This window comes from Heptranchias perlo, chromosome 4, assembly GCF_035084215.1.
Source record: "Heptranchias perlo isolate sHepPer1 chromosome 4, sHepPer1.hap1, whole genome shotgun sequence".
NCBI lineage: Eukaryota > Metazoa > Chordata > Chondrichthyes > Hexanchiformes > Hexanchidae > Heptranchias > Heptranchias perlo.
In genome coordinates this window covers 114,691,746-114,712,394 of record NC_090328.1, presented here as the reverse complement: position 1 = coordinate 114,712,394, position 20,649 = coordinate 114,691,746, and the positions used below count along the sequence as shown (strand labels likewise).

Genomic DNA, 20,649 nt, shown 5'->3' with positions numbered 1-20,649 from the left:
GCCTCGATTTTAAAATTCTCATCCTTGTTTTTCAAATCCCTCCGTGGCCTCGCCCCTCCCTATCTCTGTCACCTCCTCCAACCCTTCAACTCTCTGAGATCTCTGCAGTCCTCCAATTCTTGCCTCTTGTGAATCCCCGATTTCAATCGCTCCACTATTGGCTGCCGTGCCTTCAGCTGCCTAGGCCCTAAGCTCTGGAATTCCCTCCCTAAACCTCTCCACCTCTCAACTCTCTCTTTTCCTTTAAGACACTCCTTAAAACCTACCTCTTTAACAAAGCTTTTGGTCACTTGTCCTAATTCCTCCTTATGTGGCTCGGTGTCAAATTTTGTTCAATAATCACTCCTGTGAAGTGCCTTGGGATGTTTTACTACGTTAAAGGCTCTATATAAATGCAAGTTGTTGTTGTTGTTGAAAACAGTGGGGTTGTACCAAAGTTCATGGCTCAATAAAATGAAGCTTGTTCTGGCTATTTTTAAAGATTTCCCCAAGCTTTGCTTCTGTACCACTTCCCATTTATCCACAATCTCCGATTGTACTATTTACAAAGATAATCAGAGTGGTGGCTAGGTGATCCCTCACAGAGAAAGAAAGAAAGTTGACAGACCTTGATACTCCTCCCAGCAACCAAAGCAGCAGCAGCAGCAGCAGAATTGCCAGAGGCCTGGGGAGTGGCCCACGTATTTTGTGTCCTGATGTGAAAATATTAAGATGTGAGCCATATATTGGTTTAGAGGATCCACCAAACGGAAATACCTTTTGCGAGTCACAGGTCATTGGTGCGAGGCAGTGAAAGGAAGATTACAAGATCAAAATGAAAATTCCAAAGCAGCATTTTACACATCCTACTGACAAATGAACATAAAATGCTCATGTTAATCAATCTTAAAAACGTAGATTGTAACTATAGCAATAAACACTGAATAAGTTATGATTATCAATTTTAAAATAAATACAGAGCAGGATCTTTGTCCTAACAAAAAAAACCTCACAACAATAAATCCTATTTATTTTTGGATTTTTATGTTCATCGAATTGTTACTGCTGGGAAATAGAACCATTACCATTTCAGGCACCTAAGCCCCGATTTTAACTCTGGGTAGGAATGGGGTGGGCAGGGTCCGGGAAGGGCTTCAAAGCGTCCTGACCTCAGCAGCGCAAGGCCCGGGTAACTTTAACTCTCTAGCATCATCTGCGTGCCTCGCCTGAAACCAGTGGGAAGCAGCAGCTGGCTGCCATTCAGCAATATACTTCACAGTGAAATAAGTAATCATTTCAATTTTTTGACTGCCATGGCAGATCAGTTGCTCAACGTGCACATTTTATACCTCGTCCCATAACATTGTGCATGCCCATTTTGACACTTGCGGCTTAGCAAAATGGCTTCAAAAATGATTACATTGTTAAACAGTAAGAGAACAATTGATTTATTCAGTATCCAATCAGTTTTGATGGTCATATGCAAACTGTTTACTTCTATCATCTATCAAATAGCAAATCTGCTTCAAAAATGTGCACATCCTATTCTTACAGCAGGTGAATTACAGAGGAAGAAATGATTGAAACCAGGGCCCAAGTCACATAAAGCATAAACTCCAGTTTTCATGGAGGGTTGGCAGCTCTTGACCATAATTAACATTTCATTAACAAAGTGAACACAATTTGTTCTTTATTCCAGTCATCCTTTAAAGCACGGTTGATTCCGGCACTGTGTTTCAGTTAGGCAAAAAATAAATAACAAAGGGATGAAGCCCCTTTAAGATGTTGTATCATCACAACGTCGCCATGTGAACCCTCTGATGCGACACACTATGGGGTTGATTTTCGGCTGTCCGAGCGGGTGCGTTCGTGGCGGGGGGGGGCTGCTAAAATTCAGGATTCCTGGGTGGGGAGGTGGGATGGGGGATGGGGGGGGGAAGACCCTCACTCATTGCAGGAGGCCACTCTGTCACTTTGCACAAAAGAGCCCTGCAAATACACCTACACCCACTCTGCAGTGACACGATGGGTGGCATCAGGTGTGGGTCTTCATGGTGATCCTCAGGAAAGGGAATTATTGCACAAACCAGACAAGATTTGCAAAGGCGTGGCAGTAGTGGTGATAACAAATTTTAATGTGCTTTGCAAAACAAACAAAACTAAATCAAAAACATGACATTCTGGCATACATCCTTGTGCATCTCCTTTGTGCTCACAAAACCTTAGCCTTACATTTACGGGAATCCCTATGTGGTGCTACCCCTGTGGCTTCAGCAGAGGTAGTGGCAGGTTGTTCTTGTCCATGCCCTGACCAATGAGATGCTTTGTGCGGACGCCCTCTGGGTTTCGATGCCCGTGAGGGCCCCTCCAAAGACTGCTCCACCTGCACCTGTGCAGGAGCAGACTCGGCCGCCTGGAGAGGAGGCAGCATTGTGGGTACTGCTTGAGAGGGGGGCAACGGGTGAGACGTGGAAGTGCTTTGAGTGGTGTCCCCACTTCCATATCCCCTTTCACCATCATCCCTCTCCTGGCCCAGGCCCACATCACTCCTTCTACTCTGCTGGACGACAGTTTGCAGGACTTGTGTGAAGCCTTGGAAGGCCAGTTGTAATGTATCTGTCAGCCTGTTTAAGGCGGCAGAATGTTGCTAACCCTGAATCTGAACAGCCCTTGTCAGGGCCTGAATGGACTCATTGTTGAGCCATGCTTGAAGCTCAATGGAGGCTAGCCTTTCCTCCATCGCAGACATTCCCGCACCTACCCGCGACACTATCTCAGAGATGCCTTCACGTCCCTGTGACACTATCTCGGAGATACCCTCCTGTACCTGTGCCACCATTCCACTCATGCAGGAGTTGGACTCCTCCATCCTCCGTGCGATTGTGGAGAGTGCACGTGGCAACTGTTCCAGTACGTCGGCAATGTGCTGCTGCCCCTCGATGATTCTCCTTTTCATGGCTGGCCCCGAGGGTTCAGCATCTGGGTCCAGCTGAGCAGAGCCTGGAGAAGAGTGCTCCCACTGACACGGACTCTCCATGGCTGCCCCTGCCACTAGGGTTTGCTCATGCTCACATGTGCATGGTGACTCACCATGTGCAAGCCCAACTAAGTGATGACGGGGACCCACCGAAGTGTGTGTATCTGCGCTGGTGGATGGCTGACTCAGATGTGACGAAACACCCTCAGAGGCCGGCAGGTCCTCTGAGGAATCGCCCTCCGCAGTCACGGCGGTCGCAGATGGCCCTGCAAGAGAACAGAAAGCAATATTAAGCATGTGGACAGATGTTGAGGTGCTGCAGATGCCAAGTGATGTTAACATCATTCGCTATCATGAGTGCTGAGCGTTAGATTTCTGTCACCAGCCGTTTGTGCGGTCCTAGTCTTGGCGTCCGCCACGGACAGGCATTCCAAGTTCCAATGCCTGCTGCTCTGCGTCTGTTAGTGCCACCTGGTGTGGCAGGCCCCCTCCGGTCCTTGCCCTCTCCCGGGCATTCTGGCATCTCTTCTCCTATCAACACAAAACACAGAGAGGCGTGATTGAGTGATGGTTGCATAGTGACCCACTGCATGCATTGGTGTAGGTGGGGGTGGGTAACCATGAGGGACATGCATGGGAGGGTGCGTTTGAGACATAGCCACGAGATTATATGTGGATTGGGTTGCGTGGTAGTGTTCGAATGGGAACTTGGGCGGTGAGTAAGTGCAGGCAAGGTGAGGATGATGGTTGAGTGGATGTGAGGAGTGATGCGAGAACGTTGTGGTGGCAGTGCAGAAGGTGTGGTGGTGGAGGTGATGTGGAAGACAGAGTGTGGGAGAATGCGTAAGTATACTCACTTTGGCTGACCTGGTTAGGTCATTAAAGTGCTTTCTGCACTGGACCCAGGTTCGGCACACATTGCTGCTGCTGCTGACCTCCTCAGCCATCTCCAGCCAGGCCTTCTTGGTGGCAGGGGGAGGCCACCTCCTCCCATCAGATGGGAAAAACGTTTCCCTCCTACTCCTCACCCCATTCAGCAGCGCCTGGAGTGAGGAGTCTGAGAACCTTGGAGCAGCCTTGCCTCTGGCCTGCTCCATGCTGCCAAAATGGTTCTTTGCTGCAGGAAGAGCATTGGAGGACTGCCCCTTTAAATAGGGCTCCTCCTGCTGACAGCCTGTGATGCGGGTGCGCAGTGCGCCTGCTGCGCAGGTCTGGAATGGGAAACCCGGAAGCACGCGTAAGAACATTCAAGTAGGCTGTTACCCACGCACCCAGTCGACCCCCTGCTGCCAACCCGCCTCCCTCCTAATATCAGGTCCTATATAACAGTGGTCCAACCAGACATCATCACTTTATTTTTCTCCAATCTATAGAAGCAATTAGTCATCATTCCTGCCACTCTCCTCAGTTTTCCTCAGTAATGTTTTACTTTTGGTGTGTCTTTGTTGCCCATATTACAACAATAACTTGCATTTATATAGCACTTTTAACATAGGAAATAATCCCATGTTGCTTCACAGGAGCGTAATTTGACAAAATTTGACAGTGGTGTAGTTCTGAAATCAATACGTTGCCTGGATTTCCCACTGCAGTGATTTTGCCCCCGTTTTCCTGGGTTGAGCCTAATTAATGATGCAAGACAGGCTCCTGGCGGGATCTTCACCACCCAGAGGAAAGCCACCACTGCCAGAAAGGAAAATGCGGCTGTGCTGCAGTGGGACACTCATTGCAGTGCCAGAAGGAGGAATTGCCAATAAGGGGGGCAGCAGCACGCCAAGGAAGTTTTAACCCCAGAGGGCTGTGGCTGCTGAGTCACTGAATATGGCCAAGGCTAACATAGATAGATTTTTGGACTCTAGGAGAATCAAGGGATATGGGGATCGGGTGGGAAAGTGGAGTTGAGGTAGAAGATCAGCCATAATCTTACTGAATGGCAGAGCAGACTCGAGGGGCCGTATGGCCTACTCCTGCTCCTATTTCTTATGTTCTTATAAAACATTTTTACAAAAGACTCTGGATGAATTGTGGGCACCTTTGTTCCAGTTATGGCAGAAGGGAAGGAAAGCTGGACAGCACCAAGCTCTTTCCCTCAATCAGGTCTTTCAGCAAGCATCCCACCATGGCCCCAGCATGTACCACTACCATTGTGGCTTTACCTAAGGTCAGCGGTACTTAAGCAAGAAGCAGGGAAATCAGCCGGTTTCTCTAGCCTGCCCCTCCGCCGTCATCTAAACATGGTGTGACAGTCAACGGTTATTCAGTTGAGTTCCCTAATCGGGGAATGAAGGGAGGAACAAAAATTCAACTGCTTGACTCTGAATTCACTGTTTGGACCATTATTTCTGTTGCATGCACCAACACTGACCCCAAGTGGCACAAATATGATCAACATATTTGATGTAAGGAATCTTACAACACCAGGTTATAGTCCAACTGTTTTCAAATAAAACAGTTGGACTATAACCTGGTGTTGTAAGATTTCTTACATTTGTACACCCCAGTCCATCACCAGCATCTCCACATCACAACATATTTGAAGCATTATGCGAAGTACAGTCAGCCTTCATAATTGTGAACGAGAGATGCCTCTCTTCAAAACATGACATTGAAGCATGCCAGATTTCTATTACTCAAAGAATGAAGAATGTAGGTAATCTTCCTAACTCACTTAAAAAAAAAAGCAATAAAAAGTGACTGAGAAGATTTATTCTGAAAGTAATGACTGGATTTGGAGCCTAAGATTGTAGTCCAAAGTACCCATCACAGAAGTGAAAAGTAGCAATGCAAGGATATTCTCACATGGAAAATCCTCAGGACTGCATGGAACATTGCATTTACACAGTTTAAAACTGAGGGGTCGTCATTCAGCTTAGCGCCAAAGAAAGAAATTTCCATCAGTATTTGGCTGCCTGTAAAGTTGGGTTTTTATTTTATTTGCAAATGAGAAATTAAAATGCCGTACATGCTGGCAGTGAAAGAAGTTACTTGGATTCATCACACATACTACGGTAGATTTTCCTGGACATACACTTTCCTACGGCAGTTTGGATGGAGTACAGCACTCCATGAGCCTGTTCAACTTAATATGCAATCTCCGTGTGGGCCCTCATTAACACGTAGTACATGAGCATTTGGCACATTTGGAGGCACACTAATTGGGTAAATTATTAGATCTGTTTGGATCATTTGGACCAGGATGTTTGGGCACCTTGAGGCCTTAAGTGAGAAATTTCATTAAGGGTCTGGTGCAACAGGAGCTCCATGCCACAACTCCAGATTTGGGACCCTGAGGTTTGCCGAAGTAGGCTTTGAAGACTAACGCTCATCCTACGTATTTTAAAATGTTAACATTCATTGCCGCCTGCCTGCCTTTGTTTTGGCACATCTCTGCTTTTCTTGTTGCTTTTAAACGTTCCTTCCTCCATGGAAGGCTTGGATAGTACTAGCCCCCAAGCAGGAATCAGGGTGCCCCATTTCGGGATGACAGCATCAAAGAGCCCTTCTTAAAAAAAATGTTGCCTCTTCCGTGGTTCCAAAGGTGGGTTAATTATTTTGCTTTAAGAATCCTATCGGATAACAATATGTTACATAGCATTATGAACACAACACACCTACAGGTGCAATACCTTGGAAATGTTGTGACCATGCATCGTTTTTAATATATAATAGATTTATGCTTGCCACATGCTGTAAATTGCCTGTCAGTAATCTTCATCTTTATTTAAAGGTACATTCTCAAGAATCTGTTCCTGCTGTTGTGCCATAGCTCCGATGGTAGCAGGAGCCTGGGCACCCCCGCAATATGCTTTCGAAGGAGCTGATACTGCGCAGTGTCAAGCAGTAGGCGGAGGATCAGGGAAAACTAATGTGGCTATGAAGAACGATGGTTTAGGAATAGGAGAGTGCTGTTTTGACTGTGAGGCTTCTCTTATTATTCAAGGTGGTATGGAGGAGATGATCAGGGAGAGGGAGGATTCCTACTGTGTGGTAGGGAAACAGTTGTCATTGGTTCGGGAAGGACGACTTCAGCCGCTGTCAAGGGGCTTGTGGTCATTTCCCCTTGTCTGTGTCCAAATAAGCCATAATCATAAAATGAATGAGGGTATTGGGTAGCATAGTGCCAAATATGGCCTCCATTACTAAGTGTAAAAGATTAGCAGCATTTAGCAACAAATACAGAAGCAGCAAAACCATCTTTTTTTTATTCAAGTCAAAAATAAAGTCCATTCTTCACAATACCAGTCTGTCCTTTAAAACTGCCTAAATAGCAGGTGAGGATGCAGTAGCATCAGATCTTTACAGGAGCCGTTTGCAGTGAGCACCGAGCGCTATTAGAGGAAATCTGTGTGCAAAGCCCTGAAACTTACTTGCATGAAATCCACATCACTGTCCCCTGTTCAAGTACAGTTGGAGGCAGACAGCAGAAAAGCTAGAGAGGAAGTTTGGGTGGATTGCTATTCAGAAGCAGAATTGGAGCAAAGGATTGGCAGCCATTTTCCCTCTGCGATATTTGGGTGTTAATTGGGAGCAGGGCAGAGGACATTCAGCCCTCAGATCTCAAAAAAAAATTTGATGAGGGGACATCTGATGAAGCACTGTGATTGCATATTAATAGTACCTACTGTCTTTTCACCATTTAAACTACCTATTTTTAAACTGCATGTCACCAAAATGTCTAATGCCACAAAAAGAAAAAATGGAATCAGTCCATGAATTCTCTCTCTCCTCCCCCCCAATTGACTTCTGCTAAATTGCTTTCAGCTCTTTTCAATTTGGCAGCATCATTCAACACAATGCTCCTCAGCTGTAGTCTCAGTTGGCCATGTCAGCTGCAATCTCAAATCTTTTTGATACAATGATTAATAGGTTGTACTGCAATATTGCAGGCTTGCTCCAAAGGATTACTGCTGTGATGAGTGATAAAATTGCCATTTACAGGAATCCAGCCCTGTAATTGCTCAAGTGTTTTTGCGAGTTCAATGCTGTGAAGAAAGTGACAGTTATAATACAATTGAGAAATTGCAAAGCACAGAGGTGATTTTGTTGCAATGGAGTCTGTGGCTGTCAGGAATTTCAACGGTTCATTTCAGCCTTCTAAGGGTCTGAGTCAGCACTGGGGCCTGGAATGGTTCTTTAGTTTTTGGATGGTCTTCTTTCTATTGATGCGATCGATAGGGCTATGCTGCAGGCTCCCATTGTTCTGGAATATAGCAGGACATAGGCTCCAAGCAGGCTAGAATCATGTCAGGTCCTGACAGATTCCCTGTTGACTTCTATAGAAAGGCCTAGAATATTTCACATTTTCCATTTGGATGTTCCGTTACGTTAGAAATGCAGATGAAGTTCCAGATTCATGGAGATGGTTGAATATCTGTGACCCTGAAAAAGGGCAAGGCTCTCCTAGATTGCATCTCCTGTTGACTTATCTTATGGGGCAATTGCAATTCTAAGCTTTTAGCCAAAGTTATGGCAATTTGCTAGAGTAACCCAAAGGGGGAAATTTCCCACTTCCTGCGGCACAACAGAAGTGTGCAAACATATTTTGAGCCATTAGCACGTGGAGGAGGTCCCTTCATTTAAAAAAAATGAAGCACTTCCATCACACTCTGAGCCATGCATGCACTAGGAATGTAAGGGGAAAGCTGTGCAAAGCAATAGATAGTGCAGCAGCATAAAGGATCTGCTGTGACACCCTAAGTCAGCATTGTACTTCCTTTGGTGTTAAAGTGCACTATTTTCCAATTGGTTCTGGCTGTCTTTGTGAACATTCAGAGAAAATTGCAAGGGCCCAGGGAGGACTCTTTCCTTTTCAGACAGAGGCCTGAAGGTACTGCTCAGAAGGGAGCTGCTGGACTGCTTGGGAAAAAGTGACGGCACAGTTCAATGCTGTTTCTGCAGTCAGAAGGTCCTTGTTGTAGGTGCATAAATTTAACAACTTTGGATAGGTTTGCCAAGGTTACCCTGTTAATTTACTCTTTTCCAGTGTAATGGTCTAACATGGCAGCAAGACAACACTTTCACCACAATCAACTGCATCATTAGGGAACTCTAGCCTAAACAATCAAAGGCAACTCATACTTATGCATGACACAGCTTCCATATTCCCATGAAACCTTTCAATGTTGGCTAAGGCCATAAAAGCCACTTGCATGTTCTGGCTTTGTGGGTCACAATAACCAACTGCTAACAAGAAGGGCTCATTAAAACAGTCAGCACTTGAGAGGAAAGCTTACAACCAAACGAGAGGCAAGCAACTGATACTGGCATTCTCTACAAGCTGATAACATGCCTGGAAAAATTAACTTTGGAAATTGTGGGTTAACACTTAAGAATTGGGTCAACAAAGTTGAATCTTATGAAAATTATTCAGAATGGAACACACACAAAATGCAATCTTACTTAAGATGTAGCCGTTAGTATTTAACATGCCTGACTTGTGTTTTTCCTAAAAACCTACCAGTGTGTGCAGTACTTTCCCGGCATAGAAAGTCCTCAGCAAGGCTGGGGGTAATAAACTTTTCAATTTTTTTCCAACAGCAGTATGTAGAAATCTTCATTTAGACAATTTGTCAGTTATGGGGGTGGAGGTAGTACCGAGGGAGTGCTGGATAATGTGTTCCCTCAACCAATATCACTAAAACAGGTTATCTGATCGTTATCACATTTCTGATTGTGGGATCTTGCTGTGCCCAAATTGGTTGCTGCGTTTCCCACAACACAACAGTGACCACACTTCAAAAGTACTTCATTGGTCATAAAGCACTGTGGGACGTCCTGAAGTTATGAAAGGCGCTATATAACTGCAAGTCTTTTTTTGTTGTCCCATGGGCCAGTAAATATTTACTACCCTCCTCGAACCCCTGCAGGTTTTGTAGGCGCTATCTCACTGATTTCAAAATTTGGAAGGTGGACATCTTCTGTTGCCTCTGAAACAACTAAAGTGCAGGGCAATCGCAATGACTAAACACTTATATATTTTCGGAAATTGAATGAGAAACCGCTCAGGTGAGTCCAAAACTCGGTCACTGACAGTCTGCAGTCAACCGACCCACTGAGGGAGAGGCGGGGTCACACGTCACCATCCAGCCTCGAGCGCCACTTTCCAACCGTCAACACCCGAGATCTCGCGAGATGTTCTGCGTAGCGGCAGCTCGGTTGTAGTGATACAGGAGGCGGTTCCCGCCGGTTCGGTTGCCTGGATACGGGAGGCGGTTCGGTTGAGGTGATACGGGAGGCAGTTCGGTTGCCTGGATACGGGAGGCGGGTCCCGGCGGTTCGGTTGCCTGGATACGGGAGGCGGGTCCCGGCGGTTCGGTTGCCTGGATACGGGAGGCGGGTCCCGGCGGTTCGGTTGCCTGGATACGGGAGGCGGGTCCCGACGGTCTGGGAGCGAAGAAGCTTCTTCATAAACAAACAAGAATTCAAAAGCCGAAGAGCGAGCGATTAAAGGATGGCGAGTGGGCAAAGGCCTCCTTCGGCGGCCCGGCCAGTGACTAAAGGATCCGCTGGAAGACCACCTCCAACTGCGGCCCGAGCTCCGCCAACTGCCCTGCGGGTTGGGACTGGGGTACGTCCGTCCGTCCGTCAGTCAGTATGTTCCATGTGGGGCTGAATCTGGGCCGTAGTACTGACACGAGTGAGCGTCCCTAGGCTGTAGTGCGCTGTGACACCGACAGCCCTTCCCCCGACACATCCCCCTTCCCCCGACACATCCCCCTCCCCCCCCCTTCCCCGACACATCCCCCTCCCCCCCCTTCCCCGACACATCCCCCTCCCCCCCTTCCCCCGACACATCCCCCTCCTCCCAACATCCCACCTCTAACACCAAATACAAATCTTTGAGATCAAAACAAATGCTGTATTCTTCCCAAATATTAACATCCACGTAGTAAAGTTTTTTTGCTGATGTCAGTATAACTCCAGCTTACACTTTCAATTGATCCCTTTCCCATATTCTATTTATACCTCCATTTTTTAATTCGTTCATGGGATGTGGGCATCGCTGGCAAGGCCAGCATTTATTATCCATCCGTAATTGCCCTTGAGAAGGTGGTGGTGAGCTGCCTCCATCAACCGCTGAGGTCCTTGTAGTGAAAGTTCTCCCACAGTGCTGTTAGGTAGGGAGTTCCAGGATTTTGACCCAACGATGATGAAGGAACGGCGATATATTTCCAAGTTAGGATTGTGTGTGACTTGGAGGGGAACGTGCAGGTGGTGGTGTTCCCATGTACCTGCTGTCCTTGTCCTTTTAGGTAGTAGAGATCGTGGGATTGGGAGGTGCTGTCCAAGAAGCCTTGGTGAGTTGCTGCGGTGCATATTGTAGATGGTACACTTTTCCTGCTAATTATGCTTTATATCCTGGTATTGCTTCAACTATTCATGCAAACCCCAAACCAATGTACAACAACCAACATAAATCCTAGTAAGCCATTAAATTTTCTGAACTCACCAGTTTGTCTTTCAGATATTTCATACTCATTCAGATTAGTATATACAATGGAAGGTTTGGAATCACAACTTGTTACCCAACATTCTTTCTATGTTTTCACCCTGTGATACCTGATGTCATTTGCTGTTTATTGACCATCTTTAATATTAACAAACATCTGAGCCGTTGTTTGACATAGAAGTATCGTTGCCTTTCCGTTCATAGACCCTGTGCTGATCACCATTACGGTGTGAGGTCATTTTCATTTCTTTCAATTACTATTTTATTTGTTTTACGTGAATTTGTTTCTGTTTAAAACATGCTACACATTGGGCTATAATGTGGCGTCAAAGTAATGGTGAGGCTAATGGCGTCTTCGTTATTTATGCGTTAATGCTACAGCAACTTCAGGCGAGAGCAAACGTTAAATGCGAAAATCCAAAAGTTGATGTCCGAGATGTGATGCGCTGCCGTTAGCTTTGCGAAAATGGCATTTCACTGTCTGCCTCGCCATTGAAATGCGTTGAACGGCGCAAAGTTGCTGTATTTTAAAAATGTCAAATTTTAAATTAAATTTTTTTTCCTTTCTGTTTTTTTTTTCTCTTAATCCAATCTTTCTTTCCCTCTCTTTATTTCTCTTTCTATACCTGATTTGACATTAAATTCACCCACTCTAACTTACACTTCCTTCTCAGTCCGTGTGCTGTTAATTTCATAATCCTTCAATCTGATTGGTTAAGGAGATACCCAGTTGCTTGCCTTGTTCACTCAGGTCCCAGATGCTCTGTTTCCCTCACTGCGACGTTATCAGCTCGCACTTTCAGCAACTTGCTATGCAAAAAATTTAAAGATCTAGATATATAAATCTAACTAATGGTGGACACCATTAGATGCCTTGCCACAGCAAATTATGGCCCATTATCCCCAGCTGAACAGGTGAGTGACCTGTTCCCAAGTCCAGTAAACTGTGGCTTGAAATCAGTCACAGAGGTGTGTGGGCAGAGAGCAGCACATAGCCAGCTGGCTATGCACTGTACTATATAGTAGCCTTACAATAGAACCTGTAGTTTAATGATGTGAGGTTTTCTGAGGCAGGATACTACCCTCAAACTGCCTGCTAGGAAGCATGCAAGAGCACACCTGTTTGACATATCTCTAGTTTTTCTTTCCTGTGGCCAAAAGCCTGGTCTTTTTCTAGCACCTGCTGGCCCAGCCAAGAATAGTTGTCATCTAGACACAGTGATTTCAAATCATTGTGAGGCACAGCAAGTTTAGAATTTTAACCTGCTGTACCACCAATTTATTTTTTTCTTGTTAATTGAAATCAAATATTTAAAATATCCATTTGTACTAAGCTAGGGGCTTCACTGTAACCAATACATAACTACTAAGGCATTTGTCTTCTCTTTGAATGCCATTTTTTAAAATTAAAGTACAAGTCATGTGTCCAGAACATTATTATTTTACAAACTCAGTCATGTATGAGCTGTCCATACCCTTTTGCTTACACAGAGATAATATGGTTTGCAGTAAAGCAGAGAGAAAGTGAAAGAGGAATGACAGCTGTTCCTGTTCAAATCTGTTTGGCACAGTAAAGTTCTGTCTCTATTTGTAGATATCTCCAGGAACAGCTCGACCTGGAACCCGTGGTGGGCCTGCAATGCCTGGAGGTGTGCTGTCTGCTCAGATTAAAGTTGCAGACCGCCCTGTAACTCAGCAGGGTCTGAGTGGAATGAAAACTGGAATGAAAGGTATGTGCATGTTGTCTCCTATCCTTTTTGTATCTATAAAGTTAGTTATTAATAAAATATTTTTTTTATTTGTTTGTTCTTGGAACATGGGTGACACTGGCGAGGTAGTATTTATTATCCATCCCTAGTTTGTCCTGAGAGCGTTAAGGGTCAATGATGTAATGTGGGAACGGAGTCATATTTAGACAAGGCCCAGGAAGGGTGGCAGGTTCCTTTTTCTGAAGGTTGTCAGTGAATCAGTTGGATTTTTACAACAGTCTAGTAGGCTTCATGCCCATCTTCTGGTGCTAGCTAACAAATTACCAGATTTACTGAATGTTCTTTCTCAACTTGCCATGTGGGATTTTAACTCACAACCTCTGGATTGCTAGTCCAGTACCATAACCACTAGGCTACCCTACCCATTTGAGAAAGTTAAAAAGTCTTGGAAGTTTTTTTTTGTTTTTTACTTGGTATACTACAAAGACTAATAAATTATTAATTTATAATCCTAAACATGCTATTTTTTTAATAATTGACTTTACAGGACCTCAGCGTCAGATTCTAGACAAATCCTATTTCCTTGGACTGCTTAGGTAAGTACATAAATGTTCATGACGAAGACAGAATATCTATTCCATAGCTAAATCCAACTATAAGTTGGAGTCTCTAATAGGTACATAATGCACTTGGAGTACAGATGATTTTGACCTTGTGTTATAAATTGTACAATTCATCCTTGAGTACGTTTTTAAAAATTTGTTACAAGTCTAAGAAATCTCCCACCCCCCCATTAAAGGAGAGGTAGTAAATATTTTTCTGTGTAACACCTCCCTGAGTTTTAGTTTGGTTTACATTATTCTTAATTTAGAGCTCTGTTTTAGAATGTAATAAAGTACAAATTGTTCCCTCTACAGAACAAATATCCTGAGCTGCACCCACCTCCGCCCTGAGCTGCACCCACCTCCGCCCTGAGCTGCACCCACCTCCGCCCTGAGCTGCACCCACCTCCGCCCTGAGCTGCACCCACCTCCGCCCTGAGCTGCACCCACCTCCGCCCTGAGCTGCACCCACCTCCGCCCTGAGCTGCACCCACCTCCGCCCTGAGCTGCACCCACCTCCGCCCTGAGCTGCACCCACCTCCGCCCTGAGCTGCACCCACCTCCGCCCTGAGCTGCACCCACCTCCGCCCTGAGCTGCACCCACCTCTCTCAGTCCACAGGTGACACTACAGTCCCAACAGTGGAAGAAGCATTATGTTCTAGACAACATTTAATCAGCTGTGTCAATTCTTATAACCTTCAATCCTGTTTTAAATATTTACCCTGTTTTTTTAAAAACATTAAACAATAGTGGCATTTAATGCCTTTGCTGAGAATCTGTTCCATATATTGCTCTGGTTGGGGGGTCAAATTGAATCTTTAGACTAGCTTGAAGTTTGCTAGTTTTGTATTCCTGCCCTCTAGTTCTGGGAGCACAATCTAAGTTAAATTGCTTTTGTGCACCTCAAACACCTGTGTTATGAAGACTTCAATCCTATCACCTTATAATATTTTGTGTTTTAGATGCTTGACGATGCAATCTTGTTTTAATACTTCTCCTGTTATCCTGCTCCGTGGGAATCCCCTTGCCTGTTTTTATTCCTACCTATCCAAATGCAACCAGTGCATCTCCAGCAATGGTTTCTCTTCTGGTCCCTGCACTGGAATTCCACAACAGTCTTTCCTCTGCCCCCTCCTTTTTGATTTATATGCTGCTTCTTTGGCAACATCATCCACAGGTAGAAGCCCCGGTTTTAACTGTCGGCGAGAGGCGAGCGTCAAACAGCCCCAGCTTGTCGACGTGAGGCCCGGGCCATTTTAACTCCAGGGCCTCATTTCTATATACCAGGCCCGACTCCCGCTCGAACCTGGTATCTATGACATCAGGCCGGCGGGCGGGAGTCAGTTGGGCGCAGCAGATAAATGGTGGCATGGGACGCGGTAAGCGGTCGGGGGTGGGAAGCCCAGGTTTCTAGGTTTCCTTGCAGGGCCCAAAGGACCACTCCTGCTCCTCCAGGCCCATAAAAAAACCTTTACAAAAAAAAGTACTTACCTTTTCAGCCCTTTTCTGGGCCCGTTGCTCCTGGTGAGACCGGTATGAACGATGTCGATTTTTGAAATTCAATGAGGCCCTTGCCTGCCTGGTGCGAGGGTCTCGCTGGCTGGCCAGAATTCACCTGCTAAAATGGCGCGCAGTGTGAGGCCAGCAGGGATCAGGTAAATAGATCACTGCAAGTATTTTAACCCCCCACGTGCCCCGTTTTCATTGGACGCAGGGGATTAAGATTGGGGTTGGAGTCTCTCTTGATGACAACCAGGTCTATCTCTTCACTAATCTTTCCACCCTCCTGACTGCCTCTGTGGTTGTCAGATTGTTTGTCCAACATCAGGTCTTGGATTAGTCACACATTTTGCCAGCTCATGTCAGTAGCCACAGATTCTGCACCCTGGCCACACCAACAGACTGAATCAGACCATTTGCAATGTTGGTGTTCCGGTAGCCCTGCGCAGAGTTTTAAACCCCACATTTTATCCATCACTGGGACCACTTACTTCCACCAATTCACCTCTTGCTATGGCCATCCTGCTGCTGAAACCTTTATAGATGCCTTTGCACTTCCAAACTCAATTACTCATATTGGTGCCCCCCTTATCTTCCTCTTCCCATAAGCTCCAGCTTGTCCAAAACTCTGCCATTTGTGTCATATTCTCTTCTAAGCCCTTCTCGCCCCCATCACATTCATCCATGTTGACCTTCACTGGCTCCTGTCCTCCAATGCATTAGATTTAAATCCTCACCCTCAACTTTAAGTCCCTCCAAGGCCTCACCCTTACCTGTGCAACGTCCTCTAGCCCTGTAACCCATCTTGAATTCTCCATTCGTTGATTCCAAACTCCCGTTCAGCCCCCTCCTCCTTCACCCCTTTGGTGGTAGAGTCGTCAGCCACCTTATTCTTTGCAGTTCCCTCCCTGAGCTTTTCCACCTCCCATCCCACCTTTAAAAACCTTCTCCAAACCCATCTCTTCAACCAATCTTTCTGTCGTCTTCCTAATCTCTCTTCCTGGCTTGCCATTCATTCCCCTCTAACTATTTGTGAAGCGCCTTAGGAGGTTTTGCTACTTTAAAGGCACCGTACAAATTCCTTGTTGTTGCTTTCTCTAGTGAGAACAAGTTCTGTTCTTTGAATCTCTGTTCACACCTTACTACTACTAATAATACTACTACTACTTACTACCACCACCACACAACAACAACAACAACAACTTGTCCTGATGTAAGCTCTGATCTTACTAGATTTCTGCTGGCAGTGCAGAGCTTCGCTATGCAAGGGTGCACAGACTACTGCATCTGATTTTCCATGCAACAAGCAAAGTTGCCAGGTTGTTGGAGGCTGTTCTGGTGATCAGCACACATTAAACATATCAAGATTATTCAAATTGTCCCACCTTGGATTCAGCATCTTCCTCACTAATTCTGCCCTAATAGAGCTGCTCACGCTTATAAAACAGGCACAGCAATGGTGAATAGCCTCATCTGTAGGAGTTGGCTTGTTAAGGGTTGGTAGCATGTGGTTGGAAAATTATTTTCCTTATTTGCATTCATTTTTTGATGCATTTTAGGACTGGATTTTTTTTTTGCTTTGCAAAATGTTTATTTCCAGTTCTGTTTCTTACAATTGTGCTCCAATTATGGGGACACAGGCTTACTCAGGGCTTCGTGTCCTAATACTATTGTTTCTGCTAGAATTTTTAAAAAATCCTTAAAAACTAGGTAAATACGAGTTTCTATTCACTTATAGATAATTCCAAAATAGTTAACTAAAATTGTTAATTGACTTTATTGTGGGAAGCTTACCTGTGATCTTTTTGTACAGAGCCAAAATAAATGAACTTACAACAGAAGTTAGCAAGCTACAAAAGGAAATCGATACGTTTAATCAAGAAAATTCTGTCTATCTATCCTATGAAAAGAGGTGAGTGCATAATTTCTGCATATGTACAAGCTCCATACACAAAACAGATTAAATACTTTATTTTGTGAAGCTGAATGTTGTTGGTTTTTAAACCGTCTTTCATATTTTGCAACAGAGCTGAAGCATTGGCAGTAGAAATTAAAGACCTACAAGGGCAGCTAGCAGACTACAATATGGTGAGTGGAGTTGCTAATTTGATTTCCTAAGTAGCTACATATTGTTGAGAAATGAGCAAACCAGTCTGTTATTTCTATCCAGTTATAATCATCATACAAATATTTTTTTTTTTTTTTAAAGTCTCCTGAGCAGCAACTATGTCACTATCAGATATCAGCCTTGGTTCAGTGGGTAGTATTCTTGCCTCTGAGTCAGATATCATGGGCTCAAGCCCCACTCCAGAGGCTTAAGTACATAATCTGGGTTACTCTTCAGTGTAGCACTGAGGGCGTTCTGCAATGTCAGAGATGCCATCCTTCGGATGAGACATTAAACTGAGAGCAATGTCTGCTCTCTCCCATGGCACTATTTGAAGAAGAGGGGGGAGTCCTCCTAGTTTCTGGCCAACATTTATCCCCCAACCAACATTAGCAAACAACAGATTATCTGGTCATTATTATTGCTGTTTGCGGCATCTTACCAAGTGCAAATTGGCTGGCCTGTTTCTCTAAATTACAACAGTTCAAATCAAAAAAAGTACATAATTGGCTGTGAAGCACTTTGGGACATACTGAGGTTGTGAAAGACACTATATAAATACAAGTTTGATCTTCCTTTGATATCCTTTGACTTTATCTTGTGCTCTTTCTTTAGCTGGTGGATAAGCTGAATACCAATACCGATATGGAAGAGGTTATGAATGACTATAACATAGTAAGTATTGTAATTTCCAGAAAAAATGAAGCAAATGTTTTTTATGCTTATTACTATAATTCACCATATTTATTTTTCCTGTGCCATTCTTCAGTTGTCTTTCTGTTGCTTATTCCAGAAAACATTGCATACAACCTTATTAAAGTAAAGCCAGCCGTCTGATTTTACTCAACATTTATATTTCTGCGCCAGTTGTACAGAACACTTTCAGTGCAATTTTGCTAAATGTATATAAAAAGATGCATCCAGGTTTAGTTGAAATTTGAAGTTTTAAATTTAGTCCATTGCCCTGCTGCCCTCCTGACTTTTTTGCCTAACCCCACTATTACCCACTGACCTTGGATATACCTCTCCCCAGGCAATCACTGCCACCACCGCCAGAACTTGGACCATGCAGCTCAGCTTGCTCCCACTCCTGATCTGCTTCTCTTGCTCTGTGGACATTGAACCCAGCTGTCCCAAGGGAGTTACTGCTTCCACTGCCAAGACATGGATTTCACGCTTAGTTTACTCCTGCACTGGTTCATTTTCTTTTGCTATAGCTGCTGCTCCCCTGGCTCCTGTACTTGAATCAGTGCCTCACTCACTTGGTTGTCCTGCAGCTGCTTGGCTGAATTACTTGATCTCTCACCTTAGCCCAAACCTATTCTCATCCGAGGACACCCTTCCCTGCCTTCAAAGTTGAAAGGATTGGGAGTTAGAGCTTCCTCACTAATACACTCAAATTCTTCTCCACCCATCATGACACCTTAGCTGCTACTGACTTCCCAAACTGCTCCCTTGCTTCTGCTTTTGACACCCTTGTTCCCTCTAAGTTACTCACCATCTCCCATACCTGCCATACTTCCTGATTCAGTCCCGTTCTTTGCTGCGGTAAACCAGAGTACACCTGGTACACAACCAGTAATTCATCATCAGAGCAGGGTATTCAACAGTCATCCCTAAACCCAACACCATAGAATCATAGAAAGTTACGGCACAGAAGGAGGCTATTTGGCCCATCATGTGCATGCCAGCCAAAAAATAGCTATCCAGCTTGATCCCACTTTCCAGCACTTGGTCCATAGCCTGTAGGTTACGGTACTTCAAGTGCTCATCCAAGTACTTTTTTAATGAGTTGAGGGTTTCTGCCTCTACCACCCTTTCAGGCAGTGAGTTTCAGACCCCCACCACCCTCTCGGTGAAAAAATTTCTCCTAAGCTCCCCTCTAATCCTTCCAACAATTACTTTAAATCTATGCCCCCTGGTCACTGACCCCCCCGCTAAGGGAAGTAGGTCCTCCCTATCCACTCTATCTAGTCCTGTCATAATTTTATATACCTCAATTAAATCTCCCCTCAGCCTCCGTTGTTCCAAAGACAACAATCCCAGCCTATCCACTCTTTTCTCATAGCTAAAATTCTCCAGCCCTGACAACATTCTCGTAAATCTCCTCTATACCCTCTCCAGTGCAATCACATCTTTCCTGTAGTAGTGACCAGAACTGTACGCAGTACTCAAGCTGTGGCCTAACCAATGTTTTATACAGTTCTAGCATAACCTCCCTGCCTCTTATATTCTGTGCCTTGGCTAATGAAGGAAAATATCCCGTATGCCTTTTTAACCACCTTATCGACCTGTCCTTCAAGGATCTATGAACATGCACTCCAAGGTCCCTTTGTTCCTCTACATCTCTCAGTATCCTCCCATTTATTGTGTGTTTCCTTGCCTTGTTTGCCCTCCCCAAATGCATTACCTCACACTTCTCCGGATTTAATTCCATTTGCTACTTTTCTGCCCACCTGACCAGTCCATTGATATCTTCCTGCAGTCTACAGCTTTCCTCCTCACTAACACCCACATGGCCAATTTTTGTATCATCTGCAAACTTCTTGATCAAGCCCGCACATTCAAGTCCAAATCATTAATATATACCACAAAAAGCAAGGGACCTGGTACTGAGCTTTGCGGGACCCCACTAGAAACAGCCTTCCAGTCACAAAAACATCCATCAACCATTACCCTTTGCTTCCTGCCACTGAGCCAATTTTGGATCCAACTAGCCACTTTCCTTTGGATCCCATGGGCTTTTACTTTTTTGACCAGTCTGCCATGTGGGACCTTGTCAAAAGCTTTGTTAAAATCCATGTACACTACATCAAAGGCACTACCCTCATCGACCTTCCTTGTTACCAGCTCAAAAAATTCAATCTAGTTAGTCAGACACGACCTTCCCTTAACAAATCTAGGCTAACTGTCCTTGATTAACCCGTGCCTTTCTAATTGACAACTCAAAAAATTCAATCAAGTTTCAATCAACCATAAAGACATCAACTCACCATTCATCTCATTGCTGTTTGTTGGACCTTGCTATGTCCAAATTGGCTGCCTTATTTGCCTAATATACAGCTACACTGTATTGTAGGCAAACTTCAAAAGTAATTAATTGGCAGTGGAGCACTTTGGGATGTCCTGAGGACATGAAAGGTGCTTTACAAATGCAAGTTTATTCTTGTCTATCCAAGCGCAGCCAATGCATCTTAAGCAATGGCTTTTCTCCCTGCCACTGCAAGATCGCCCCCTGAGAACCTGAAAGAAACATCCTTGGCCCCATCCTCTTCCTCGTCTGCATGCTGCTCTATGGTGGAAGCATCCACTGTCTTGGAGTCAG

General features: G+C 44.8%; 1 protein-coding gene across 1 annotated transcript in view; it reads left to right on the top strand.

The window, feature by feature from the left end:
- Positions 1 to 10,119: 10,119 nt before the first annotated feature.
- ift74 (intraflagellar transport 74) overlaps positions 10,120 to 20,649 on the top strand; it is a 90,938-nt gene continuing 80,408 nt past the window's right edge. The window contains exons 1-6 of the mRNA XM_067983477.1: positions 10,120 to 10,523; positions 13,000 to 13,135; positions 13,662 to 13,710; positions 17,031 to 17,129; positions 17,245 to 17,305; positions 17,940 to 17,999. Of these exons, the coding sequence (XP_067839578.1) occupies positions 10,407 to 10,523; positions 13,000 to 13,135; positions 13,662 to 13,710; positions 17,031 to 17,129; positions 17,245 to 17,305; positions 17,940 to 17,999 (522 nt within the window). The 5' untranslated portion in view covers positions 10,120 to 10,406. The remainder of the gene's footprint in view (positions 10,524 to 12,999; positions 13,136 to 13,661; positions 13,711 to 17,030; positions 17,130 to 17,244; positions 17,306 to 17,939; positions 18,000 to 20,649) is intronic.